Source organism: Mustelus asterias, chromosome 3 (genome assembly GCF_964213995.1).
Source record: "Mustelus asterias chromosome 3, sMusAst1.hap1.1, whole genome shotgun sequence".
Classification (NCBI taxonomy): domain Eukaryota; kingdom Metazoa; phylum Chordata; class Chondrichthyes; order Carcharhiniformes; family Triakidae; genus Mustelus; species Mustelus asterias.
This window is the reverse complement of record NC_135803.1, coordinates 92,081,569-92,104,065: the sequence shown is the minus strand read 5'-3', so window position 1 is coordinate 92,104,065 and position 22,497 is coordinate 92,081,569. Positions and strand designations below refer to the sequence as shown.

Sequence of the window (22,497 nt, the reverse complement as noted above, 5' to 3'; positions counted from 1 at the left end):
CGGGCATTCAGCCTTGGATCTTCAGGTAAGATTTCTCCAAGGCGGACTTCACGACACACGACAGCGCAGAGTCGCTGAGCAGAAACTGATAGCCAAGTTCTGCACACATGAGGACGACCTAAACCGGGATGTTGGATTTATGTCACATTATCAGTAACCCCCACAGCTTGCCTCCTGGGCTTGCAGAATCTCACTAGCTGTCCTGTCTGGAGACAATACACATCTCTTTAACCTGTGTTTAATGTTCCCTCCACCCACATTGTCTGTACCTTTAAGACCTGGCTGGCTGTAGGATTCGCATTCTAATCAGTATTCTGCAACTTGATTTTGTGTCTGTTTGCACTGTTTGAGAGCACATTTCCACTCCATCTGACGAAGGAGCAGTGCTCCGAAAGCTTATGGTATTTGCTACCAAATAAACCTGTTGGACTTTAACCTGGTGTTGTGAGACTTCTTACTGTGTTCACCCCAGTCCAACGCCAGCATCTCCACATCAAATATAACTGCCACTAAAATTCTACTAATCCCATTTTCCAGCACCTGTCCCACATACTGGAAAAGATATACAAATAATGTGAGGTGGCGGCTCCAGGAACATCCCCATCATCAATGATGACAGAGCCTAGCAAATGAGTGCAGCAAACAATAATCATCTTTAGCCAGAAATGCTGAGTGGAGGATCCATCTCCTCCTGAACTTCTAACATCACTAATTGTTCTAGCAATTTTGAAGTCAATAAGAATCAACTCTCCACAAAGGAAGGCGGTTGTGGTTGTTGGAAGGCAAATCATCTGAGCCCCTGAACATCACTACAAGAATTCCTCAGGGTACTGCCCTATGCCTAGCCATCTTACTTCATCAATCACCTTCTCTCCAATATAATGTCAGAAGTGGGGACGTTCATTGATGATCACACAGCGATCTTCCTTTGTGGAGAGTTTATTTCCATTGACTTCAATTTTGTTAGAGCTCCTTAATACCACATTCAATCAAAGATTGCCTTGATGTCAAGGGCAATCACTCACACCTTTCCTCTGGAGTTCAGCTCCATTCCTAATTTTGCAGGTAATAAAAAATGCAGGAAGAACTGGACAATTTTCTGATTTGGGTTAATATGTGGCAAGTAACATGTGTGCTGCACATTGTTAGGAAATGGCCATCTTCAACAAGAGAGAGTCTAACCCCCATCTCCCCATGACATTTAAGAGCATTACCATTGTCAAATTCCCAACCACCAACATCATGAGGTATCGACCAGAAACTTAACTGGACTACCTATGTAAATACTGTGGCTACAAGAGCAGGTAAGAGGCTGAAAATTCTGTGCGAGTGATTCACCTCCTCATTCCTGAGTGTCTTTCCACCACCTACAAGGAGCAAATAAGGAGTGTGATGGAATACTGTCCACTTGCCTGGCTAAGTGACCTCCAACAACACTGAAAAAATTCAACCCCCTCCAGGACAAGACAGTCCACTTGATTGGCACCTATTCTACACTTTAAAGACCGCTCCCTCCACTGCTGATGTGTCATATTTGCAGTATGTAGCATCTACAAGATACACTACAGTAATTCATCAAGGCTTCCACATCAGCTCCCAAATCTGAACCTCTACCAGCTGGAATGACAAGTGCAGAAGCATGGAAACATCACCATCGCTAGATTTTTCTTAAAGTTACACATCTTCATGACATGGAAATATATTGTCATTCGTTCACCATTATTGGGCCAAAACCCTGGAACATCTTCCCTAAAAACGTTCAAGTCTCCTCACCACTTGGCTGCAGCAGTTCAAGAAGCAGCTGACAGGGCATTCTCAAGGTTAATTAGGGATGGGCAATAAATGCTAACCTTGCTAGATATGTCCACATACCATGAATGAATGAATAAATTAAAAACATTAAAAGCAGTGATTATGGAATTGTGCACAGCAGCCAGACTAAATTGACCCATGAAGGGCTTTAGTCAGTGGTGGAATACTTACTGGGTACTTGTTAAATCTGTTGGAGTAAACTCAAAATTAAAGGATACAAGATGGTTACCTGGCAAAAAATGGACTCTGGGAAAAGACATTAAGATGTACTGACTTGGGCACAGACATTGCACAGCGAGTTAAAACCGGTTAGTGTCTAAATTACTGCAGGAAATAAATCAGACCTCGAGACACCTTAGCTTGAGATAAAGCAGAACCCAAAACAATGAGTTTTCGTAACAAGATCAGTCATTGAAGGGGAGCATAAATGCATAAATGTATCTACTCTATGTATAACGATGTGATAACTGCCGATGTCCATCCTTGTCTACTCCATGTGTAACAACGTGCTAACGGTTAATGTCCGTACTTGTCTATTATTTGAAAATGTATAAAAGATGCTCAACTGCCATTGTAAAGTTGAGAAGGTGACTGCGTGCACTGCGGAGAGCCCAGCGCTTCCCCCAAAGCTTTGTCCGATAAAACTGCGTGTTGAATCTTTACGTCTGACTCAGAGTGGTGATTTTCCCACAACAAATTGGCGTAATCAGCAGGATCTCACTGCTGGTGAGTTTGATCAGTTGGCCTCGATCGGCAAACTGGAGTAGAGATTATTGAATCTGTGGGAGTCAGACGGAGCCAACAATGCAGTTAGAAATGGGTGAAAATTAGGAGAATTTATGGTACTATCGGTTAGAAGTAAGTATTGAATGTTACTTGTGCTGATCGACTAAGGACAAGGAAGTGCCTGTCACAAACGCGCAGTCTTAGACCGGTTGTTAAGAGGGGAAATCCCCCACGTGAAGGTCTGGACCCTGAAGTAGGCGTAGAGGCACAAGGGCACTTAGGATCGTGAAGCACAAGTGACAAAGGTCATTTAGCATCAAACTCTGTAGTGGCGAACAAACGCAGAGTTTGCCACCTGTTTGCATAAAAGTTTGTGTACTTGTCTGTCACATTGTAAAGCGGTGCGGAAAAGGAGCTGATCACTCTGACCTAGAGCTGGACTCCGGTGGAGGAAACACGTTGCTGAGGAGGTAATCGTGGCCGTGAGTATAAATAGAAACCCTAATGGTGGAGAAAACACATTGCTAAGGAAGTAATCGTGGCCGGGGTAGTGAGTATAAATAGAAACCCCAATGTTGGAGAAAACACGTTGCTAAGGAAGTAATCGTGGCCGGGGGTGTAGAAGTCTGCAAGATGGCAGATAGAGAAACTAAGAGGGGACCTGCGGGTTATCTTATTGATAAATATATGACAGACAGACACGCGTTAATTAAGAAGATGCAAAGGGATGGCTGGGATGTTTCTCAGACCTTAAAACAGAGAAAGTGGGTAGATGGGGAAAGCAGAGACAAAACAAAAAAGGCAGGGGTATTATTAGTACATCAATTAGCTGGACTAATTGAATAAGTAGTCGCCTCCACTAAAAAGTGGAACGAAGATAAGGATCAAATTAAAAAATTAGAATCCAGAGTAAGGGAATTGGAGAAAAGGAATCGAGTATTAGAGGAGAATCAATGGGGAGGGGAAACTGTTCCTCTGCCCCCTTATGAGTCCACACAATAAGGACCAACCGCCCCTCCAGAGGAAGGGGAAGCGCTAGAACACAACTTGGCGCCAGTAACCCGAGGGGGAACGGACGCGCAGCAAACAGCAAATTACAAACCATTCACCCTGGGCGAAAGACAACAGATAATGGCCTCCCTGGGTAAACTACAACCTAGAAGCGCAAATACAAACTTTTGGGAAGAATTAGATACAGTTTGGGTAGGACACCAACTGCACCCAAGGGATATACACCAATTGGTTAGGGCCTCATGTCCAGCGGATAAATGGAGGCAGGTAGCCGGAGGGCCGGCCAGTCCCCCAGCACAAGACTACAGTGGGGGACGTTGGACACACGCAGTAGCCCTAACAGCAGAAATAGATGCCCAACAGGCATCCTTCGCCCTGTTTAAAACAGAAGTCCAGAGAGTTTCAGGAAATGCTCCTACTAATTGGAGTAGATTCACAATGACCAAGCAACAAAAGGGGGAAGGAGCTTCTGAATACGGGGAACGGTTGTTCTAAGTATACCAGGAATGCTCAGGGCAAGGAAACCCAGGCCGTGGGGATCGAGCCTTCATCCAGGCTTTCAAGGATGGGTTTTCCAGCGCTCACCAAACCAACCTAAAAATGGGAGTGATCATGTGCCAGGATTATGATGAACTCGTGGAATAGGCTAGTGGCGTACTTGGAGGCGGGGAGGAGAAATCTTAGACGAGGATAAAACTGGAGAGAGTAGCCGCCTACAGTAGCAGGAGCGGATCTAAGCCCAAACTGACCTGTCACAATTGTGGCCGACAAGGGCACTTTGCAAAGGAGTGCTGGGTCCCAAGGAAAGGGAAAAAATTTGGAAACAGTGGGAGACATTGTAAACATTGTAATAAAAATGGACACACGGAAGCAATATGTTTGGACAAACATGGGAGACCCCCCCCCCCAATCCATGTCCACAGCAGGATTGGAGGAACTAAGGAATCTCCGAGGTCAGCAAGACTGATTGCCTGAAGCCCCCATTCATAAGGGTAAAAAGGAGGGAAGGATCTATGTGTCTGCACTGGTATGGGGCAGGTAATGTGAGATGCTGGTGGACACAGGAGCATCCATATCTGTCACCGACCTTCCCTTACCCACTACAAGTAGGATGATTTATCTAACAGGGATAGGAGGGAACAAAACACCCGCCTACCTGAGCAAGACCACGTTAGTAGAAAGAAATAATTTGTATATTCCTATGAGATTCTATGTATGTAAAAATAACAAGGGTACAATAATGGGAAACGATTTAATGAACATAGAACATAGAACTTTACAGCGCAGTACAGGCCCTTCGGCCCTCGATGTTGCGCCGACCAGTGAAACCAATCTAAAGCCCCTCTAATTTACACTATTCCAATATCATCCATATGTTTATCCAATAACCATTTGAATGCTCTTAATGTTGACGAGTCTACTACTGCTGCAGGCAGGGCATTCCACGCCCTTACTACTCTCTGAGTAAAGAACCTACCTCTTGCATCTGTCCTATATCTCTCACTCCTCAATTTAAAGCTATGTCCCCTTGTGCTAGCCATCACCATCCGAGGAAAAAGGCTCTCACTATCCACCCTATCTAATCCTCTGATCATCTTGAATGCCTCTATTAAGTCACCTCTTAACCTTCTTCTCTCTAACGAAAACAACCTCAAGTCCCTCAGCCTTTCCTCATACGATCTTCCCACCATACCAGGCAACATCCTGGTAAATCTCCTCTGCACCCTTTCCAACACTTCCACATCTTTCCTATAATACGGCGACCAGAACTGTATGCAATACTCCAAATGCGGCCGCACCAGTTTAGTACAGTTGCAGCATGACCTCCTGGCTCCGAAACTCAATCCCTCTACCAATAAAAGCCAACACACCGTACGCCTTCTTAACAACCCTATCAACCTGGGTGCCAACTTTCAGGGATCTATGCACATGGACACCCAGATCCCTCTGTTCATCCACACTACCAAGTATCTTACCATTAGCCCAGTACTCTGTATTCCTGTTACTCCTTCCAAAGTGAATCACCTCACACTTTTCCACATTAAACTCCATTTGCCACCTCTCAGCCCAGCTCTGCAGCTTACCTATGTCCCTCTGTAACCTGCCACCTCCCTCCACACTGTCTACAACTCCACCGACTTTAGTGTCATCCGCAAATTTACTAATCCATCCTTCCACGCCCTCATCCAGGTCATTAATAAAAATGACAAACAGCAGTGGCCCCAAAACAGATCCTTGCGGTACACCACTAGTAACAACGCCAGGATGAATATTTCCCATCAACCACCACCCTCTGTTTTCTTACAACTAGCCAATTCCTGATCCAAACCACTAAATCACCCTCAATCCCATGTGTCTGTATTTTCTGCAAAAGCTTACATAGAAACATAGAAAAACTACAGCACAAACAGGCCCTTCGGCCCACAAGTTGTGCCGAACACATCCCTACCTTCTAGACCTACCTATAACCCTCCATCCCATTACGCTCCATGTACTCATCCAGGAGTCTCTTAAAAGACCCTATTGAGTTTGCCTCCACCACCACTGACGGCAGCCGATTCCACTCGCCCACCACCCTCTGTGTGGAAAAACTTACCCCTAACATCTCCCCTGTAACTACCCCCGGGCACCCTAAACCTGTGTCCTCTCGTAGCAGACATTTCCACCCTGGGAAAAAGCCTCTAAGAGTCCACCCGATCTATGCCTCTCAACATCTTATATACCTCTATTAGGTCTCCTCTCATCTTTCGTCTCGCCAAGGAGAAAAGACCGAGCTCCCTCAGCCTATCCTCATAAGGTACCATGGGGAACCTTATCAAACGCTTTGCTGAAATCTATATACACCACATCAACCGCTTTACCCTCATCCACCTCTTTGGTCACCTTCTCGAAGAACTCAATAAGGTTTGTGAGGCATGACCTACCCTTCACAAAACCGTGCTGACTATCCCTAATCAAATGATTCCTTTCTAAGTGATTATAAACCCTATCTCTTATAATCCTTTCCAATAATTTGCCCACAACAGAAGTAAAGCTCACCGGTCTATAATTACCAGGGTTGTCCCTACTCCCCTTCTTGAACAAGGGGACAACATTTGCTATCCTCCAGTCTTCGGGCACTGTTCCTGTAGACAATGACGACACAAAGATCAAAGCCAAAGGCTCTACAATCTCCTCTCTAGCCTCCCAGAGAATCCTAGGTTAAATCCCATCTGGCCCAGGGGACTTATCTATTTTTACCCTTTCCAGAATTGCTAACACCTCCTCCTTATGAACCTCAATACCGTCCAATCCAACAGCCTGCATCTCAGTACTCCCCTCGACAACACTGTCCCTCTCCAGTGTGAATACCGACGAAAAATATTCATTTCGTGCCTCTCCTATCTCTTCAGACTCCACGCACAACTTCCCACTACTGTCCTTGACTGACCCTAATCTTACCCTAGTCATTCTTTTACTCCTGACATACCTATAGAAAGCTTTAGGGTTTTCCTTGATCCTACCTGCCAAAGACTTCTCATGTCCCCTCCTGGCTCTTCTCAACTCTTTCTTTAGGTCCTTCCTGGCTAACTTGTAACTCTCAAGTGCCCTAACTGAGCCTTCACGTCTCATCTTAACATAAGTCTCCTTCTTCCTCTTCGCAAGAGATTCAATCTCCTTAGTAAACCACAGTTCCCTCACACGACTGCTTCCTCCCTGCCTGACAGGTACATATTTATCAAGGACGCGTAGTAGCTGTTCCTTGAACAAATTCCACATTACAATTGTGCCCATCCCCTGCAGTTTCCTTCCCCAACCTATGCCAGCTAAATCTCGCCTAATCGCATCATAATTTCCTTTCCCCCAGCTATAACTCTTGCCCTTTGGTATATACCTATTCTTTTCCATTGCTAAGGTAAACGTAATCGAATTGTGGTCACTGTCACCAAAGTGCTCACTTACCTCTAAATCTAACACCTGGCCTGGTTCATTACCCAGTACCAAATCCAATGTGGCCTCGCCTCTTGTTGGTCAGGACACCAGGGAGCACTATACCTAGTGTTGAATGAACTGAAAACCGCAGGGTTAAAGGTGAGCCCCAAAAAGGCACAAATCGGGAAAGCACAAGTCCTGTACCTAGGACACTTAATATCACAAGGGCTTAAAGAAATGCCAACAGACCGAAAGAAGGCGGTACAACAAATGCCGCGGCCAGTCACCGTAAGAGGAGTCAGGAAGGTGCTGGGACTGTTTAATTACAGCCGAAGTTTTATCCCAGAATTCGCAAAATTGCCAGAGCCTATACAGAGACTAGTTAAAGGGGGAAAGCCAGCTTTAAACTCCGTAGAATAGGGACCTGAGCAAGAAGAGGCCTATAATAAGTTAAAGGCAGAACTGATATCAGCCCCCGGACTGGGACTACCAGATTCCAATAAAGATTTCCACATACACTGTAACAATGAGGGGGGGTTCTACTCTGCAGTAGTAACGCAAGATCATGGCGATAAACGGAGACCCATAGGTTACTGTTCAACGACAGAAGGGCCGGTAGTAACCGGACTGCCAAGGTGCATAGCCGCCTTCGATTGCGCCGCCTGGGCCGTAAAGGTGAGCGAACCGATAGTAATGACAGGGAACATAATCCTCCACACCAAACACACCTTGGTGGAAATGCTGAATACAGGAAAGTCTCAAACATGAGAAGGGCTAAATGGGAAGCCGTCCTCCTACCTCCCAGCCAACCAGTTAGAATAGTAAGGGATATAGGAGATAACCCAGCAGAAGGAATTATGGATACAGGAGAACCACATAACTGTGGAGACGTAGATATGGATATAGAAGAAGGTAGAGTAAAGAACGTACCTTCAGCAACAGCTGAGGAGACCCTTTTTGTAGATGGCTCACGCAAATACGTGGAAGGATCACCCCGGACAGGGTGGGCAGTAGTAAATGACAAATTGGAAACGGTAAAGTCAGAAAGAATTGACGGGGGTCTATCCGTGCAGGTGGCGGAACTAGTGGCATTTACAAAGGCACTAGAATTGTCTGAAGGAAAGACGGTAAATATATATACTGATAGTAGGTACGCATTCAGGGTAATACACGATTATATGACAGAGTGGGGTAGAAGGGAGTTTGTAACCACTGGAGGAACTCCTATGAAACACCAACGAAGGATCGAGGCATTACTAAAGTCCAGCAAAAAACCCCAAGAAGCGGCAGTAATAAAAATCAAAGCACATCAGAAGGAACCAGAAAGGGATAACCCCGATTGGTTAAATTACAAAGGGAACCAAGCCGCAGATAGAGCAGCGTAACTAGCGTTAGAACAGGAGGCAGTTGGCGAACTGCCAATAGCAATAACGGACCAGACAGGAGATGAAATAGATATTCTGGACTTACACAAGGATACCTCAAAAGAGGAAAAGGGGAAGTGGGAAGCACAGGGAGCGAGCAGAGGGACTGATAACGTTTGGAGACGAAATGACAAGGTAATGGCACCGGAGTGCATACAAAACACCCTCTTGGAACTACACCATGGACTCCCACATGCGGGAAGAGAGGCCATGGCAACTAGTATAGGAAAAGAATGGTGGTGGACAGGAATGGGGAGGGACATAGCCTGACATTGCCACCGATGCGTGACATGCGCGCAACACAACCCCGGTCGACCCATAAAAATTAAGATGGGACACCAGCCCCGACCAAAGGGGCCCTGGGAACATCTGCAAATAGGTTTCACAGGGCCACTGCCACAATCCCACAGCAAAACCTATTGTTTGGTCATTATAGACCAGTTTACCAGGTGGGTAGAAGCATTCCCTATTAAAAATTGTACTGCTATCACGGTGGCTAGAATATTGGCGGAGGAGGTAATCCCTGGATGACGAATACCCATACAAATTGATTCGGATCAAGGGACGCACTTCACCGGAAAGGTGGTAAAAACAGTGTGCCAACTGATGGGAATAAAACAAAAATTCAACATCCCCCCTTACCACCCACAGAGTTCTGGAATGGTGGAACGCATGAACAGAACCCTTAAGAATGCCCTGGCCAAGGCCATGCAAACGTCAGGAAAAACGTATTAATGAGGTTAAGAGCCACCACAAACCGGACAACCGGATTAACCCCTTATGAACTAATGACAGGAAGGGCGATGCAATTACCAGAAAGCATCAGAACAGGTGGGGCTGATGTAGGTCCACTAAAAGACAAAATTAAACGATATGTTTTGGAACTAAGCGCCCAACTAAAAGGGATGCGTAAATTAGTAAAGGAGAATCAGGAAGAAAGAGACGCACAGAGAGAGCTTGAAATGCTCCCTGACGTCCCAACAGCAGGAAGTCGCGTCATGGTAAAAACATTACTTGAAAAACCAGGGTTTGCACCAAAATGGAATGGGCCATATGAGGTCATAATTAGTGGAGATACCTGTGCCTGTCTGGACATAAAAGGGAAAGGTGTATGGAAACATTGGACCCAGCTGAAATTATACAGAGAAAAGAATGAGTGATATTAAAGTGACCAGAGTGCTTTCCCCAAAACAGGTAACGACTACAAGCAAGATTAACTGACGCATTCAGGTTGGCAATACAGCCTTTGGAAAGTTAACATAGAGTAATCAGATTGATACTTGCCTGTTGTGAACATGTCTAAGATCACGTATATAATTGTATTACTCTATGTTGTGGCGATTGTAAGATTGACAGGGCTAGAGGATAACTTATTCTACAAGGCTCATGTACATTTACACGGAAATCGAACCGTGTGTTACCCGCTAGCCCAATTTGTAGAGGCCCTATTTGTGGCCACCCCTGGGTGGGCCCCCCATGACTTATATATGGCAGATACCTCAGACGCACCCTGTAAAGGACAAACAGGCAAATATAAAAGGGGTATACAGGGAAGATGTGCGGAACTAATAAACCCCACAGATCCTGTGTGCAGGGGGCTCTAGGGAGTGGGAGGAAGAGTATGCTCAGATGATGCAAGCTACCCGCTTTGCTTCTCGGGGCAGGGATGGGGGTGTGCATATGCCTTGGTCCCCAAGAATGTTGCCTGTATACAGACGCAGTGTGCACGTCAGCACTGTCGGGTAAACAGAAGCCAGTTTACTTGTACCTGTAACGAGCAAAGGTGCCTGAACGTAACCGCGGGGAGGCAACTAATTTGTGGTCAGCGTAATGGGACTCATGTCAGCTCAGCCGAATGGACATACCCATTTGACACTTACCAATTAGTAGGATCAGGCAGAAAGTCAAGTGAACCGAGCAATTGGCGGTATATACAGTTGGTACAGACTAATAACCAGGATATTAAATGCCACCGAGCCAAGAAGGGATTTGTGTTCCTCCTCAACGGCACCTTCACGACAGCAACACCAACCCTCCCAATCCTTTTTGCAGTAGGAACAATAGGACCACTCACTGTTCCATGCCCTCAAAAGGGGTATATCCAGAGAAAGATGGTGACCCGGGCCATCAGCAAGGAATTCTGTGCCAATTGGGAAGTCCCGGTCACACTGGGATCGTCACTCGGCTACGGGTTCCTTGGGACCGTGTCTTGGGGGGGACTGGAGGCCGTCAACCAAGAACTGGCTGAATTAAGATTATACGCACAGCAGACCCGCTATGCCGTAGACTATCAGTTAGCCCAACAGGGGGGAGTATGCACAATAATAGGTGACAAATGTATAACGCACGTTACAGATGAATCCTTCAATATCACCCAAGGGTACAAGATGGTTACCTGGCACAAAATGGACTCTGGGCAAAGACATTAAGATGTACTGACTTGGGCACAGACATTGCACAGCGAGCTAAATCCTATTAGTGTCTAAATTACTGCAGGAAATAAACCAGACCTCGAGGCACCTTAGCTTGAGATAAAGCAGAACCCAAAACAATGAGTTTTTGTAACGAGATCAGTCGTTGAAGGGGAGCATAAATGCATATACGTGTCTACTCTCTGTATAACGATGTGCTAATGACTAATGTCCGTACTTGTCTATTATTTGAAAATGTATAAAAGATGCTCAACTGCCATTGTAAAGTTGAGAAGGTGACTGTGTGCACCGAGGAGAGCCCAGCACTTCTCCCAAAGCTTTGTCTGATAAAACTGCATGTTAAATCTTTAAGTCTGACTCCGAGTGGTGATTTTCCCACAACAAATCTTTCTTAGTTCCTACTATTTATTTCAAGCTGATGCAAATATACAATAATCTGGTCTAGTAAAGGTATTAATATCTATACATGTTTTGTGCCTGAAGAATGTCTCCAGAGGACAAAGTCATTCATGTCACTCTGTCCAGTAATCCCTCTCATAGCTGGCTGGACAAGATGTTCCTTTCTGGTAATCACATATCATTTAAAGTGGTTGGCGCAACTTCGTAGCCCACCGTAACCAGTGAATTACTTTGAAGTACAGTATCTGGCAATATGGAGACAATAAAACAGGAAGCATTTCACTAATGTAGATATGAAGTGTGCAAATCTTGTTCCAAAAGGCTCAATCATTTTTAAGAAGGGTTTACTCTAATAAATGGGATGGAGTTGAATTTCCTGCCAATTTGCCATTGTTTTTGTCAGAGTTCTGTAAAAGCTCTGATATTTTGATCTGTCTTTATAAAACTCATTTTCAGAATGCACTCTGAACAATGGACCTAAACCTCAGGTTTATCTCACCCCAGCTTTCTTCAAGCTTGCTCTGTAACCAGGACTTAATGAGCAATCGGTTTTATTTGGGTGACTTTTGTAAACTTGTTTCAATGGAGCAGTAAAAAGAGCAGTAAAAAGAGCACAATACTTGACCAGTTAAAGTGTCACATCAAGACTCAACATTGCTATCATTCAACTCTTTCTTACCCCTGAACATCAGAGTCAACCAGGATTCGGACAAGAATTCCCGTCACAGCTACAAGAATTGGATAATGATCCACGCTCTCCAATCCTGCAGAAAGTGAAAAAATAAGAGACGATATATTAATTTCTCCCACTTACTAAGACCGCAGCCTCCGATATTCTACGCAGATCAACATAATTGGTGAGCCAATGGTCGGTGCCACTCACAAAGCGGAGCAGGAGGCATTAGTTGGCCTTTCAACAAAATAGGATGCCAATCTGATCGAGGAGCTTGAATCATATTCCCAATTAACAAGGAGACATCTGCTGGCGACCCCAAGCAAACACCAACAGATTCGCTAAGAACAAACATGAGATGAGGAGTGTGCTATATCCAAAATTACTGCCAAGGATGGCCATAACAGAAACCAAGCAGTGGTACCGTGAAAGTTTGGTTCAAACAACAAACGCATTTCATTGTCATTGATGATCTCCTGGTCTATAATTGGCCATCCCAGTTTCAAAGTGGCCAGAAAGCCTCCAGAACATACACCGGGCCACCTGGGCATCACTAAGTGCAGAGCACAGGCCCAATCCACCATCTGCTGGCTAGGCATTTCAGGCCAATCGAGGACATGATAGTGAACTGTGAGATGTGTGCGCTGCAAAAGCAGGACCAAAGGGAGACCCTTATCCCCACATAGTGGTGGAAGAGAACACATGGCCTGCACCTCGGACTCAGTGGAGTGTTGGACAGAGCCACATGTAGAAGCATGGAGACAGCTCCTAGCTTGGAGATATACTCTATGTATACAGTTCCTTGTTGTTAATAAATATTTAATTTTGAACTATCCAAGACAATGAGTACCTTAATAAGATCTACTGAACTATACCCAACACCTTACAACATGATGCCAATGAATGGAACAACTCAAAACCTCGCAGAGACTGCAGAAGAACATTAAAGTCTCGGAGAACTGAAGGAAAAATCAAAGAAGCATTCTGACCTGAAGAGAAGCTTAAGAAATGAAGGTGCAGAATGAAAAATTTTCAGAGAAAAGGTCCAAAGAAAGGCTTGGAAACAGAAGGCACAAATTAAATTCTTCACTGCAGCAGAAGACTCCATTGAATCTCATGGAATCCCAGCTTCAATACCCAGAGCGTGCAGAACTATCAAGGGTGAGCTAAACATTTCTGGACAACACAAGTTTTGGAAAAAGTTAAAGACTGTAGTGGTCAAAATTGCCATTTAAAATCACAGTCCTAGAAACTTGATTCCTGAGTCAGCGCTGAAACATGTGGTGGCTGAGCTCACTCAAAACAAAGAAAACGTGTTAATTAAAAATTAACTGTGATGGAGTAAGCAGCTTAGAAAATCCAGCAAAAGCCAGGATATGATGCCTCCATGACATGAAAACATTGCGCTAAAGAGGGCAAGACTCTAACCAGTTAACCTGGACAGCCATTATTGAAAAAATTAAAATGCTGAGATCACGAATTCCATTATTGCAGGAGCCCACTATAACCGGCAAGTGTGAGCATAGCACCATCTTGCATTTTTAGAAACTCCTAAAGCTGAACCCATCACTTAAAACGTTTAACTATGGATTAGAAATCCACAATTCCACAATTTTAGATTATCCATGGCCAAGTTCAGTCACAAAATTGAAGATTATGGAGAAAGAGATTCCTTAGGTAAGTGATTCCTTCAGATCTGGATAATAAGACAGAGGCTGAACAAGTTAACACATTGCTTTATTCAGTTGGCCTCATAGCCGATGATATAATAACTAGACAATCAAGCAACCTTCCGAAAAATTTGATGAAGTTTCAAAATCATTTGACATTTATTTTAATCTCAAAAGTAACACAATCCTTAAAAGGCCAGAAGAAAGCTGTCTGCTCCGTCAGTTCTGAATTGTACAGAATGGCTGAAGACTGATTGTGGGAACCCAAAATCTGAGCTAATCAGGGATAGATAATTTGGGCAACAGGGGGTGGCACACTGCTGCCTCACTGTGTGAGGCAACCGAGTTTGGGCAAGTCTGTGCAAGTTTGCATGTTCTCCCTGTGTTTGCGTAGTTGTTCTCCGGGTGCTCGGATTTCCTCCCACATTCCAAAGATGTGTGGGTTAAGTGAGTTGGTCAGGCTAAATTGTCCCTTAGTGTCCCAAGATGTGTAGGTTAGGGGGATTAGCAGATTAAATATGTGGGGTTATGGGGATAGGGCCTGGGTAAGATGCTCTGTTGGAGAGTTGGTGATGACTCGATGGGCTGAATGGCTCCTTCTGCACTGTAGGGATTCTATGATAAAGAATGGATGTAGGATGATGACACACTCTCAGACATTTTTCAAGTGAAGGAAGATCTAATCCTTGAGAAAGCCATCCAGATTGTCAGACAACCTGAAATCCATTTACAGCACAGATCTATATTAACAGGATGAAGCAAACCATGGTGCAAAGTAAACGCCACTGTTCAGATAGTGAAACAGCACTGAAACAGGAACAGTCCGAGTCGGTGGGTCAACTATGCGTGTGCTGTGGAGCAAAGTGCACCCATAGGTGTGATCAATGTCCAGCAATTTCAGCCTAATGCTTTCAATGTAATGGACTAGGACACTTCAGGAAGATGTGCAAAGCCATAACATCAAAACGCACTGAATATAACAAGAGCATTCATGAGGTCAAGACAGCACACCAAGAGAACACAAAACCACGCTTCTTGGGTGAGGTCAAAGATCCTGGATCTTTGATCTGGAATGCAGGTATCTTGATCAATGACCATCTCACAAACTTTAAATTGGACACGATAACCTGTTTTCAGGAAGTGGAGGAATTTGTGGAGGTTGGCGTCGTGGTCCTGCTGATCATGGCCGCAGATGGTGACGTTATCCAGGTACGGGAAGGTGGCCCGCAGCCCGTTCTGGTCTACCATTTGGTCCATCTCACGCTGGAAGACCGAGACCCTGTTGGTGACGCCGAAGGGAACCCTAAGGAAGTGATAGAGGCGGCCATCCGCCTCGAAGGCAGCCCAATCAGGCAAAAAACTGTGTCTGAAGGACCTCTGGCCATGAACAACAGACACACCACTTTATGGACCTGGAGGAAACCAGCTTCCGGTCATAGGCATGATTCTGGAACCATTAAGGTATGATGGCAAACAAATCTTTGAGCTGATGTACATCATCCTTTTTCTCTCTTAAATAGAGATGCCTGTATAGACCCGAACCTCCTCAAAATGGCAGAAGGTGTCAAGACAATCACTGTCGTAAATTATACAGAACTGCAAGTTCCCCAGAGTTCCAACAAGCAAGATTCTCTCCAACTGGAACCTCAACTCTCAACTGTCTTCGCTCTTTGTAGAGTCTGTCCACTTTTGTTACAGGTACCATATGTCCCTCATTGGTCAAACCAACCAACCACTCAGCTGGTTACCCTAACACCTGGAATAGAAAACAGTCAAGATAGGAACCAGCAATTAAGGGCAGTACGGTGGTTAACACTGCTACCTCACAGTGCCAGGGACCCGGGTTTGATTCTGGCCTCAGGTCACTGTCTGCACTGTTTGCACATCTCCCCGTGTCTGCGTGGGTTTCCTCTGGGTGCTCCAGTTTCCTCCCACAGTCCAAAGATGTGCAGGTTAGGTTGATTGGCCATGATAAATTGCCCCTTAGTGTCAGGAGGATTGGGAGGGTAAATATGTGGGGTTATGGGGATAGGATCTGGTGGGATTATTGTTGGTGCAGGCTTGATGGGCCGAATGGTCTCCTTCTGCAATGTACATTCTATGATTCTATGAACGGTGAGAACCTCAACCTCTGGATCCAATGCCAGTTGGAAAGATAAACCCTGAGGCAACAGAGCAGATGCTGCAATCCCCAGTTAGCTTGACAGTGCCACAAACAATGCTGGAACCAAGTCACAGCCAATTATTGATGGCAGGACACCACACAACTAAATGCAAAGGTAAACTTACTACCAAGTCATACTTTCACAAATGGAAAAGCCATCTTCTGTTCCCAGCTTGTGTCGCTGCGAGTCACACAAAGAACGAAGAGAAAAAAAACATGATAGAGACGGGGGCGGCACGGTAGCAGTGGTTAGCCCTGCTGCTTCACAGCTTCAGGGACCTAGGTTCGATTCCCGGCTTGGGTCACTGTCTGTGTGGAGTTTGCACATTCTCCTCGTGTCTGCGTGTGTTTCCTCCGGGTGCTCCGGTTTCCTCCCACAGTCCAAAGATGTGCGGGTTAGGTTGATTGGCCATGCTAAAATTGTCCCTTAGTGTCCTGAGATGTGTGGATTAGTGGGTGAAATATGTAGGGATATGGGGGTAGGGCCTGGGTGGGATTGTGGTCGGTGCAGACTCGATGGGCCAAATGGGCTCTTCCTGCACTGTAGGGTTTTTATGATCCCAGTGTTTGTCCAACCCGTAAAGAGTGGAATAAACGAACCACAATCTATCACTACAAATGGGGAATTGCCAAAGAGTGATTCACTGCCAAAGAATGGAAAACGAGGATGAAAAGACACCCAGGTGCCAGAAAATCTCAAATTCAACAAGGTTTACTTGCAGCAACAGAGCCTACCATTCCTTTGAAAGTAGCAAAAAAACATATGGAAGGATAATAAGGCCTCCTTATACATTGGATAAAGACTCTTGGAGGACATTGTAGTACAAGGGCCTGGTGCATGGGACTCAGTATGGTACCACGCACACGGTGATGTAAGAGAACACATGACCTGCACCTGCTCAGTGTAGAGCAGTGTGTAGAAGCAAGCATGGAGATTGCTCCTAGCCTGGCCCTTTACTGTACCTATGTATATAGCTTCTAGTAGTTAATAAATATTTACTACTGAATGACCCAAGACTACAAGTACTCAATAAAACCTACCAAACTACACCCAACAAAAGCAATGCAAGATCAGGAACTAAAGTGACCCGAGAATGGACCACAAAAGCAAATGTTAGCGGTTCTTTAAGCTGCAATGCAATTTTAGGTTACTTGACTGCTTAGGTAGTAATCCCTGTTACGAATATGATGTTTCTAAGATTGCTATGTTCTAAATCGTCTCGTTAATTTAAGGTAAAATGGGGTAATGAATAGAGTCATTTGATCTGTTACAAGTTCTGCCTGGCAACAAGCCAGGTCGCTTGGTTTTCAAGGGGACAGGGGGTCCCCAAATCAAGCATTTCTATAAGGTATAAAATGTTCACACCTGAAATAAAGGCTAGAGCAGCTGAGGCGGACTGTCTGGAATTTCTGTCTCCGAGACTTCAGACAGAAAGACAGAAAAAAAAAGGACTGAAGCAAGTGCGCTCAGGGACACCAGTCCCTCCAGTCAAAGAAATGCAGCCCGTGGCAGTCTTTCTTAACCTTTAGTTATCCAGCTAAGTTGATTAAGAACCAATTCTCATTTACAATAATGACCTGGCCAAGAGGCTAATGCCGCTGCAACAAAAATTATACAATACAGTTCATTTAAACACTAAAAACAATCAATTACAAATTAACAGTGAGAGAGAATTGACAATTTAGCACATACAAATATCAGTTAACAGACTCTTAACCTTTTGGCAGAAGACAGCCACAGTAATAAAATTAGTTAGTTTCAACTTTAGTTGTACCTCACTTCAGTCATTATCAGCCACAAGCTGAAATGAACTACAACCAAAGACTATGCTCACTCTTGGAGTGATCAATCTGATCAAGTCACATGCCTTCAGATTATAAGAAAAGACAGTAAAACATAACAAACCTTTCAAGTAAGTAGCTGTTTTCCCGAGGAAGGTTCGATAAATTAACAAAAGCCAGTGGAGTTGGTACCCCAGGGAGTACACGTCAGAGTGATGGGTGTGAAAAGGGGCACCAGCAACAAATCTAATCGCAGAGTGAAAGAGAACATCTAACTTACCATGTGGGGTTTGGAGCAAATTTCACTGCAATAGAGAAAAGCAATCTAAGAAATTGAGAAGATGCATTTTGGCGTGACAGGGAGGCTAAGGGAAGGGGAGAAGGCAGTAGTGGAGGGAAAGGATTGCTGGAGTGAGCCTTCCCATGGTAACCAAGCCTTACTGTTCCTGATCAAGTTTGGGTGTTCCCAAATTCTGAGAGAAATGCCTTCTGACCATCACTCGATGTTACAACTTGGGGTGAAGCAAACCTGTTGGAAGCAGGGAGTGACAGTCGACTGATTCTGGTGAAACTGCAATTCTGCAGATAGCAGGCAGTTAAGTATAATTGTGGTGTGGGGATTTGGTCATGTTAGAAAGTTAAAGGTTAGAGGGGGGGTCTTTTCTGTAGTTTAGAATATTAGATGCATACTAAACAGAGTTTAGCTGGTGTTGCTTTTAGTTTGTTAGCTACAATTAAAGGGCGAGATTTTCCTGAGAAAAAAAACTAATTGCCCAATGGGCGGTAATATGGAAAATCTTCCTGCCCTTTTTTTTGGGCAAGCTTAGTTGAATGAATTTACGGCACTATGTACATCACAGAGGCTGTCAGGGGGCCATTCCTGCTTGAGGGGCCAGCATCGGACTGCAGAGGGGGCTAGTGCGCATGTGCCGAACAGGGAGATCAGTTAACAAGCGCCTACCCCGACTCCACCACCAGTCCCCCACCCCCCATGTAGAACTATCCTCATTCCCTCCCCGCCTTCCTCCCCACAACCCCTGGCCTGGCTCTGCCTTCCTCAGACCCGGCCCTCAGACCCCACCCCCTTGGCACTGCCAGTGTGCCAGACTGGCACTGCCCAAGGGGCACCCCCCTGCCCCTGACCTCCTAGGGCACTTCAATGGCCTCTGGTGCCACCAGCGAGGCCATCACACCTCCACTGGCAGGGGCAGAAAGCTCAGTGAGCCTGGACGATTTAGTTCCTGAGGCTGATACGTTGTGAAAAAATGGACCAGGAAGATCGCGGCTGGGAATCTGGCTGGTTGCGAATTTCGTTTTTTCCTTCCCGCTGACAATTCCCGGTCTGCTGCGCTACGTGGGCAGTGCAGCAGGCGGGAAAATCATGCCCAAAGTCCTAAAACTTGTATTCAAGACCTATGAGCCTTTCAAGTCAGCCATGAGGAATTCAAACCCCTTGTTTAAAGTTATACGTCTCTACAAGAATTGTAACACTTCTAGAATTTTACACCAAGTTTCTTGTCAGTTTAATCATTGCTTCCACTGGCTTTTCAAGAACACACCCGAGTATGGTGGATGTAATGGCAAGTTTTAATATAACATGTTATATACTTCAGCATTGGAGTGTTCCCCCAGTAACAACAACTTTAGTGTAGCAACCCAAGGTGCTTCAATGAAAGCCTAATCAGACTAAGAATAACACCAAGTCACATCAGGGGACAATGAGCAAATCTTATTTGAAGAGACAGGTTTCAAGGAGTATTTTACAAGAGATGAAGAGGGCAATGAATTCCAGAGCTCAAAGTCGAGGCGGCTGAGATCACACCTCTCAGTGGTGGAATATCCCGAGGTCACAAACATGCTAGATAAATGCAAGTTTTCCTTTTTCATTACGATTTGAAGATCTAATTTTTTTTTAGTGTGACAAGTAGGGTTACATTAACACTGCAATGAAGTTACTGTGTTTAATGTATTAACCAGGGTCCGGGGCAAGCACATTCCTCTGAGGGTGAAGGACTAGGCTGGCAGAAGTAGGGAACCCTGGATGACTCGGGGATATTGTGGCCCTGGTCAAGAAGAAGAAGGAGGCGTATAACATGCATCGGCAGCTGGGATCAAGTGGATCCCTTGAAGAGTATAGAGGGTGTAGGAGTAAAATTAAGAGAGAAATCAGGAGGGCAAAAAGGGGACATGAGATTGCTTTGGCAGATAAGGCAAAGAAGAATCCAAAGAAATTCTACAAATACATAAAGGGCAAAAGAATAACTAGGGAGAGGGTAGAGCCTCTTAAGGATCAACAAGGTCATCTTGTGGATCCACAAGAGATGGGTGAGATCCTAAATAAATATTTCTCATCAGTATTTACTGTTGAGAAAGGCATGGATGTTAGGGAACTTGGGGAAATAAATAGTGATGTCTTGTGGAGTGTACATATTACAGAGAAGGAGGTGCTGGAAGTCTTAAAATCATCAAAGTAGATAAATCCCCGGGACCTGATGAAGTGCATCCCAGGACATTGTGGGAGGCTAGGGAGGAAATTGCAGGCCCCCTAGAAATATTTGAATCATCGACAGCCACAGGTGAGGTGCCTGACAATTGGAGGGTGGCAAATGTTGTGCCTTTGTTTGAAAAGGGCTGCAGGGAAAAGCTTGGGAACTATAGGCCAGTGAGCCTCACATCTGTAGTGGGTAAGTTGTCAGAAGGTATTCTGAGAGACAGGATCTCCAGGCATTTAAAGAGGCAAGGACTGATTAGGGACAGTCAGCATGGCTTTGTGAGAGGAAAATCATGTCTCACAAATTTGATAGAGCTTTTTTGAAAGGGTAACCAAGAAGGTCGATTAGGGCAGTGCAGTCAACTTTGCCTACATGGACTTTATCAAGGCCTTTGACAAGGTACCGCTTGGTATGTTGTTGCATAAGGTTAATTCTCACGGGATCCAGGATGACATAGCCAAGTGGATACAAAATTGGCTGGATGACAGAAGACAGAGGGTGGTTGTAGAGGGTTGTTTTTCAAACTGGAGGCCTGTGACCAGTGGTGTGCCTCAGGGATCGGTGCTGGGTCCACTGTTATTTGTCATTTATATTAATGATTTGGATGAGAATTTAGGAGGCATGGTTAGTAAGTTTGCAGACGACACCAAGATTGGTGGCATTGTGGACAGTGAAGAAGGTTATCAAGGATTGTAGCAGGATCTTGATCAATTGGGCCAGTGAGCTGACGAATGACATATGGAGTTTAATTTAGATAAATGCGAGGTGATGCATTTTGGTAGATCGAACCAGGGCAGGACCTACTCAGTTAATGGTAGTGCATTGGGGAGAGTTATAGAACAAAGAGATCTAGGGGTACAGGTTCATTGCTTTTTGAAAATGGAGTCACAGGTAGACAGGGTAGTGATGAAGGCATTTAGCATGCTTGGTTTCATTGGTCAGAACACTGAATACAGAAATTGGGACGTCTTGTTGAAATTGTACAAGACATTGTTAAGCCCACACTTGGAATACTGTGTACAGCTCTGGTCACCCTATTATAGAAAGTATATTGTTAACCTAGAAAGAATGCAGAAAAAAATTACTAGGATGCTACCGGGACTTGATGGTTTGAGTTATAAAGAGAGGCTGGATAAACTGGGACTTTTTTCTCTGGAGCGTAGAAGGCTGAGGGGTGATCTTATAGAGGTCTATAAAATAATGAGGGGCATAGATCAGCTAGATAGTCAATATCTTTTCCCAAAGGTGGGAGGGGGGGGGTCTAAAACTTGAGGGCATAGGTTTAAGGTGAGAGGGGAGAAATACAAAAGGGTCCAGAGGGGCAATTTTTTCACACACAGAGTGGCGAGTGCCTGGAACAAACCAGAGGTAGTAGTAGAGGCAGGTACAATTTTGTCTTTTAAAAAGCGTTTAGATAGGTAAGGTAGCTATAGAGAGATATGGGCCAAACGCGGGCAATTGGGACTAGCTTAGTGGCTAAAAACAAAGGGGCGGCATGGATAAATTGGGCCAAAGGGCCTGTTTCCATGCTGTAAACCTCTGACTCTCAATGACTCTATGACTGTGAAAATCCCCTAGTCGCCACACTCTGGTGCCTGTTTGGGTACACTGAGGGAGAATTTAGCATGGCCAATGCATCAACCAATACATCTTTCTGACCATGGGAGGAAACCAGAGCACCCAGAGCAATCCCAGGCAGACTCGGGGAGAACGTGCAGACTCCGTACAGACTCCATACAGACTCCGTACAGACAGTGACCCAAGCTGGGAATCGAACCTGGGTCCCTGGCACCGGGAGGCAGCAGTGCTAACCACTGTGCCACTGTGCAGAGACGAGGAGAAATTCTTCCTCTCAGAGGAAGTCTTTGGAACTCCCTTCCACAAGGGCAGTTGAAGCAGAGTTTTTGAATATTTTTAAGGCAGAGCTATACAGAATCTTGATAAGCAAGGGGATTAAAGATTATTAGGGGCAGGTGGGAATGTGGAGTTGAGGTTACAAT

The 22,497-nt window shown here is 45.0% G+C and overlaps 1 protein-coding gene across 4 annotated transcripts in view; it reads right to left on the bottom strand.

The window, feature by feature from the left end:
- The window catches only part of rnf123 (ring finger protein 123), a 406,183-nt gene that overhangs the window by 159,907 nt on the left and 223,779 nt on the right, over window positions 1–22,497 (bottom strand). For all 4 annotated transcript variants that reach the window (XM_078209329.1, XM_078209331.1, XM_078209330.1 and 1 more), the window contains exon 35: window positions 12,396–12,480. In XM_078209329.1, coding sequence (XP_078065455.1) covers window positions 12,396–12,480 — 85 coding nt within the window. The remainder of the gene's footprint in view (window positions 1–12,395; window positions 12,481–22,497) is intronic.